Source organism: Oncorhynchus gorbuscha, linkage group LG01 (genome assembly GCF_021184085.1).
Source record: "Oncorhynchus gorbuscha isolate QuinsamMale2020 ecotype Even-year linkage group LG01, OgorEven_v1.0, whole genome shotgun sequence".
NCBI lineage: Eukaryota > Metazoa > Chordata > Actinopteri > Salmoniformes > Salmonidae > Oncorhynchus > Oncorhynchus gorbuscha.
The window spans coordinates 9,852,289-9,859,788 of NC_060173.1; the positions used below are offsets into that span (position 1 = coordinate 9,852,289).

Sequence of the window (7,500 nt, forward strand, 5' to 3'; positions counted from 1 at the left end):
ACAACATTCTTACAGCATTCCTACAACATTCCTACAACATTCTTATAGCATTCCTGCAACATTCCTACAACATTCCTAAAACATTCCTACAACATTCCGACAACATTTCAACAACATTCCTACAACACTCTGTAATAACCCCACCTGTATCTTTCCTCCTGTAGCGTCTGGGTGATGAAACCGTAGTCTTTCTTGAACTGGGTCCTGAGTGTCTCCATGTCCTCCTCCAGCTGCCCCTGGGTCTCCCTGATCTCCCTCACCTCCTCCATGGTCATGTCAAGCCTCCCCTGGCCGTCCCCAACCTCCAGGCTCTGTCCAGGAGTCACTGCAGCCCCCGAGCCCCCTTCTAGACCCAGGCCAACCCCATGAGCCAAGGTGTTCCCGTTGCTGTCCGCAGACAGGGACGTGCCAGAGGAACAGTCGTCGTCGCTGGTGTACTTGGGGGTCGTTGTGGCGGCGGGGGTCGCGGTCTTCCCATCCCCGATGTAGGCACTGCCGCTCAGGGCCCGCCCAGTGCCTTCACAGCGGAAGGAATTGGGCGTGTCCAGGGAGGTCTTGAGGTGGGCGATGTTGTCGGCACTGCCAAACTTGTTCCTGGAGGAGAAGATTAACTTTTAATAATCTATCGTCATAGAAACACAGAGGTCAATGGTATGATGTCATGGTGATTCCATATCCACTGAGACAAGCTGTCTCTTCTGTCTGAGACCCAGAATCAATCCCAGGGGGCTTTGTTAGCTCTCACACACACACACACACACACACACACACACACACACACACACACACACACACACACACACACACAGACACACACACACACACACACACACACACACACACACACACACACACACACACACACACACACACACAGACACACACACACACACACACACACACACACACACACACACACACACACACACACACACACACACACACACACACAGACACACACACACACACACACACACACACACACACACACACACACACACACACACACACACACACACACACACACACACACAGGTCAACGAATGGTGGCCTGATAAATCTGTATCCACACACACACACACACACACACACACACACACACACACACACACACACACACACACACACACACACACACACACACACACACACACACACACACACACACACACACACACACACACACACACACACACACACACAGCACCAGTACCTGAGGAGGTTGGCAAAGTCCCGGGGCTTGCTGAAGAAGAATGGTGGTGAGAGTGAGACGCCAGGCCCTACAGTCTTGATCTTGTCCGTGGGGTGTCGGCCACTACCACTGCTCACGTTGGTGAGACTCAGCCTGTCCTTGGAGGTCTCCTTGGGACTGCTGTGGTGTTTGGAGCTGGCGTCCTTCTCACTGCTGTCCTTCATCTTCTTATGATACTGCTCCAGCTTCTTCTGCATGTTGGCGATGCTGTGTCACAACACAAGTCACAAAAGACTGTATCAAACGCACGGTTGGGTTTGGTTCAAAAGACTGTATCAAACGCACGGTTGGGTTTGGTTCAAAAGACTGTATCAAACGCACGGTTGGGTTTGGTTCAAAAGACTGTATCAAACGCACGGTTGGGTTTGGTTCAAAAGAGGTATCAAGAATCCGGGGAATGAATTCAACGTCTACAGTGTATTGGTGTTTCTGAAAGACCACTGTAGGTATTCAACATGCTTCTGATATATAGTTATTTAAGCAATAAGACCCGAGGAGGTGTGGTATATGGCCAATATACCACGGCTAAGGGCTGTTCTTATGCATTACTCAACGCTGAGTGTCTGGACACAGCCCTTAGCCGTGGTATATTGGCCATATATCACAAACCCCAGAGGTGTCTTGTTGCCATTATAAACTGGTTACCAACATAATTAGGACCGTAAAAATAAATGTTTTGTCATAACCGTGGTATACGGTCTGATATACCACAGCTGTCAGCCAATTAGCATTCAGGGCTTGAACGGTCCAGTTTATAATTGGATTTAAAGTGCATTTTGCCCAAAGTCAAGAACAGCACTTTACAACATAAAAGCAAGGTTACAGAGCGGTAATATAAAACAGTACCTGTGGGCTGACTTCTGGTTCTTCTTCTCAAACACCTGCTTGATGCGTCCCACCTGCATTTTCACATTGAAATAATTAGACTTTCAGCAATCAGACGCTACTATCCAGAGTGACTTGCTATCAGTGCTTTCATCACAGGTAGGTTTAACAAACGCTTATCGCAATCATTGCAAAATTAAACTTTCTTCAGTACTTCTTCTTCAGCCACTAAATTCATCAAAATCAGCGCGAGCAAGAAATTAAAAGTGTTAGTCGGAGTAAGAAAAAGTTGAGTTATACACCTGCTGCTTGTCGGCACTGTTCACCAATTTCAGGTACTCAGCCACATTGTCATCACGAGCCTCCTGTTCAATCTTCAACTCTTCAGTCACCTAAAATATCAGAAGGAAATGTAGTATCCCCATAAGGACATTCTGCCATGGCTTTGTACATACATTAAGAAATATCAAGATGATCAAGACAAGACAGTCAATGAAAAATAATAGTTTAGTCCCATGTGTGATTCACCGAGGACATCCTCCTTTACCCGGAGGATCTTCTGCTGCAGGCTGTTGAGTCCGGGGGGCAGGGAGCGGTAGGAGGAGTCTAAGCTGCGGTGGGAGGAGTCTAGGTAGCGTTGGGAGTCTGGGATGCCGCTCAGATCTAGATCTAGGTTGTTCTCCGAGCTGCCTCGACACATTGACTCCGGAATGTTCAGACTGTTCCCTTCGCCACTGCTCCTTTCAGCCTGGAACACAACCACAGAACCTTCAGTCAGACAGAGACAGGAAGGAACACAACCACAGAACCTTCAGTCAGACAGAGACAGGAAGGAACACAACCACAGAACCTTCAGTCAGACAGACACAGGAAGGAACACAACCACAGAACCTTCAGTCAGACAGAGACAGGAAGGAACACAACCACAGAACCTTCAGTCAGACAGACACAGGAAGGAACACAACCACAGAACCTTCAGTCAGACAGAGACAGGAAGGAACACAACCACAGAACCTTCAGTCAGACAGACACAGGAAGGAACACAACCACAGAACCTTCAGTCAGACAGAGACAGGAAGGAACACAACCACAGAACCTTCAGTCAGACAGACACAGGAAGGAACACAACCACAGAACCTTCAGTCAGACAGAGACAGGAAGGAACACAACCACAGAACCTTCAGTCAGACAGACACAGGAAGGAACACAACCACAGAACCTTCAGTCAGACAGAGACAGGAAGGAACACAACCACAGAACCTTCAGTCAGACAGACACAGGAAGGAACACAACCACAGAACCTTCAGTCAGACAGACACAGGAAGGAACACAACCACAGAACCTTCAGTCAGACAGACACAGGAAGGAACACAACCACAGAACCTTCAGTCAGACAGACACAGGAAGGAACACAACCACAGAACCTTCAGTCAGACAGGAAGACACAGGAAAGGAACACAGGAAGGAACACAACCACAGAACCTTCAGTCAGACAGACACAGGAAGGAACACAACCACAGAACCTTCAGTCAGACAGACACAGGAAGGAACACAACCACAGAACCTTCAGTCAGACAGACACAGGAAGGAACACAACCACAGAACCTTCAGTCAGACAGACACAGGAAGGAACACAACCACAGAACCTTCAGTCAGACAGACACTGGAAGGAACACAACCACCAAACCTTCAGTCAGACAGACACAGGAAGGAACACAACCACAGAACCTTCAGTCAGAAAGAGACAGGAAGGAACACAACCACAGAACCTTCAGTCAGACAGACACAGGAAGGAACACAACCACAGAACCTTCAGTCAGACAGACACAGGAAGGAACACAACCACAGAACCTTCAGTCAGACAGACACAGGAAGGAACACAACCACAGAACCTTCAGTCAGACAGACACTGGAAGGAACACAACCACAGAACCATCAGTCAGACAGAGACAGGAAGGAACACAACCACAGAACCTTCAGTCAGACAGAGACAGGAAGGAACACAACCACAGAACCTTCAGTCAGACAGACACAGGAAGGAACACAACCACAGAACCTTCAGTCAGACAGACACAGGAAGGAACACAACCACAGAACCTTCAGTCAGACAGACACAGGAAGGAACACAACCACAGAACCTTCAGTCAGACAGACACTGGAAGGAACACAACCACAGAACCATCAGTCAGACAGAGACAGGAAGGAACACAACCACAGAACCTTCAGTCAGACAGACACAGGAAGGAACACAACCACAGAACCTTCAGTCAGACAGACACTGGAAGGAACACAACCACAGAACCATCAGTCAGACAGAGACAGGAAGGAACACAACCACAGAACCTTCAGTCAGACAGACACTGGAAGGAACACAACCACAGAACCTTCAGTCAGACAGACACAGGAAGGAACACAACCACAGAACCTTCAGTCAGACAGAGACAGGAAGGAACACAACCACAGAACCTTCAGTCAGACAGAGACAGGAAGGAACACAACCACAGAACCTTCAGTCAGACAGACACTGGAAAGAACACAACCACAGAACCATCAGTCAGACATACACTGGAAATGTGTCTTCCATATTTAACCCAACCCCTCTGAATCAGAGAGGTGCAGGCCTTAAATCGACATCCACGGCGCCCGGGGAACAGTGGATTAACTGCCTTGCTCAGGGGCAGAACGTCAAATGTTTACCTTGTCAGCTCGGGGATTCGATCCAGCAACCTTTCTGGCCCAACACTCTAACCGCTAGGCTACCATACTTAATAAAGGACTCATAAAGGGTTTGTAAGTAGTTTATAAACTGGTAATCATTAGTTTATATATCATTTATGAACCTGCTTAAACCTGCTTGAACTACAGTACCGAAAGTCAATCAGACACTCAGAGAAATGGATTTCAAAACCAAAAGTATATTTACTGGGAATGAGAAACTGTCTGACTCATGATACCAACTAAGCCACAGAGAGCTGTGGAGGACAGCTGGCCAACATCTAGACAATAATACAATGTCACATTCAATCCCCTGACTGAGGAGACATACTCCAAACTCTACTGGAAAGCTTACCCATATCTAGATTGACACAAAGGCTATTCCAAATATGTGTTCCAAATACTTACTTTTCTGCGAGTGTGGTCTCTGTGTGTGTGTGTGTGTTCTCTGTGTGTGTGTGTGTTCTCTCTGTGTGTGTTCTCTGTGTGTGTGTGTGTTCTGTGTGTGTTCTCTGTGTGTGTGTGTTCTCTCTCTCTCTCTCTCTGTGTGTGTGTGTGTGTGTGTGTGTGTGTGTGTGTGTGTGTGTGTGTGTGTGTGTGTGTGTGTGTGTGTGTGTGTGCGTGCGTGCGTGCGTGCGTGCGTGCGTGCGTGCGTGCGTGCGTGCGTGCGTGCGTGTGTGTGTGAATCCCTTATTAGTCACGTCTGTTATATTTTTGGGACCCAGCTCCTAATTTGTTTACGCTGTAGGTGACAGGATGATGGCCATATTATGAGTAATGATTATGAGAAATGGAGCCCGTACATCTAGGTCAAAGATAAAGACAGAGCAACACACACACCCAGTGACACACTCAGAAAATCCCCCTACTGTACTAGACAGTAAGCCATGGGTTTTACTCACCACTCTCCTATGACATCCACATGTTTCTCATGAATGCACCACACTCAGAAAACCTCTACTAGAAAGTAGCTAGTCATTGGTTTTACTATAATGCACCGTTTTCCAATGACAACAACACAATATACTTATATTCCTATGACAACGACACAATGTACTTATATTCCTATGACAACGACACAATGTACTTATATTCCTCATTTTGACAACAGAGCTCATCAGTAACAATGTACTTATATTCCTATGACAACGACACAATATACTTATATTCCTATGACAACAACACAATGTACTTATATTCCTGGATGACAACGACACAATGTACTTATATTCCTCACTGTACAATAGTGAGACCAATGTCACTTATATTCCCTTTTGATTGGTCTGACAACGACATGTGAATGTTTACTTATATTCCTCTGACAACTGGTGACACAATGTACTTATATTCCTCATGACAACTCCCTTCCTCCTCACCGGACACAATGTACTTATATTCCTATGACAACGACACAATGTACTTATATTCCTATGACAAGCGCTCCGACACAATGTACTTATATTCCTATGACAACGTAACACAATGTACTTATATTCCTATGACAATGACACAATGTACTTATATTCCTATGACAACAACACAATGTACTTATATTCCTATGACAACGACACAATGTACTTATATTCCTATGACAAGACACAATGTACTTATATTCCTATGACAACGACACAATGTACTTATATTCCTATGACAACGACACAATGTACTTATATTCCTATGACAGTGGGCGACACAATGTACTTATATTCCTATGACAACAACACAATATACTTATATTCCTATGACAACAACACAATGTACTTATATTCCTATGACAACTGACACAATGTACTTATATTCCTGTGACAGTCTGTCACAATGTACTTATATTCCTTTGACAGTTCTCTACCCGTGACACAATGTACTTTTTTATATTCCTACGGTCCTGACAACGACTGGACAATGTACTTATATTCCTATGACAACGGTGAGTGGGGGACACAATGTCTTTATATTCCTATGACAACTGACACAATGTACTTATATTCCTATGACAACAATCATTTACAATGTACTTATATTCCTATTAGACTATTTCTTCCTTGTTTTCCGTTCCTGTCCTGTCGGACTTGACACAATGTACTTATATTCCTCAGATGACAGGTGTCTGACACAATGCCTTACAGTTATATTCCTATGACATTACGAGTGGAAATTGTTTTAATTGTATTTTTACTTTATATTCCTATGACAACTTTTGGGTCCTCATTCAATGTACTTATATTCCTATGACAACGACACAATGTACTTATATTCCTATGACAACAACACAATGTACTTATATTCCTATGACAACAACACAATGTACTTATATTCCTATGACAACGACACAATGTACTTATATTCCTATGACAACGACACAATGTGTTTATATTCCTATGACAACGACACAATGTACTTATATTCCTATGACAACGACACAATGTACTTATATTCCTATGACAACGACACAATGTACTTATATTCCTATGACAACGACACAATGTACTTATATTCCTATGACAACGACACAATGTACTTATATTCCTATGACAACGACACAATGTACTTATATTCCTATGACAACGACACAATGTACTTATATTCCTATGACAACGACACAATGTACTTATATTCCTATGACAACGACACAATGTACTTATATTCCTATGACAACGACACAATGTACTTATATTCCTATGACAACAACACAATGTACTTATATTCCT

The 7,500-nt window shown here is 44.6% G+C and overlaps 1 protein-coding gene across 2 annotated transcripts in view; it reads right to left on the reverse strand.

Annotated features, from left to right (window-relative positions):
- Positions 1–7,500, reverse strand: part of LOC124032323 (transmembrane and coiled-coil domain protein 3-like) — a 41,916-nt gene that overhangs the window by 4,085 nt on the left and 30,331 nt on the right. For both annotated transcript variants that reach the window (XR_006838257.1, XM_046344639.1), the window contains exons 2-6: positions 2,625–2,825; positions 2,380–2,469; positions 2,099–2,151; positions 1,214–1,459; positions 145–594 (exon numbers count right to left, since the gene is read on the reverse strand). Coding sequence is in view for 1 of the 2 variants with exons in the window: in XM_046344639.1 (XP_046200595.1) it covers positions 145–594; positions 1,214–1,459; positions 2,099–2,151; positions 2,380–2,469; positions 2,625–2,825 (1,040 nt within the window). In the remaining variant the exon portion in view is untranslated. The remainder of the gene's footprint in view (positions 1–144; positions 595–1,213; positions 1,460–2,098; positions 2,152–2,379; positions 2,470–2,624; positions 2,826–7,500) is intronic.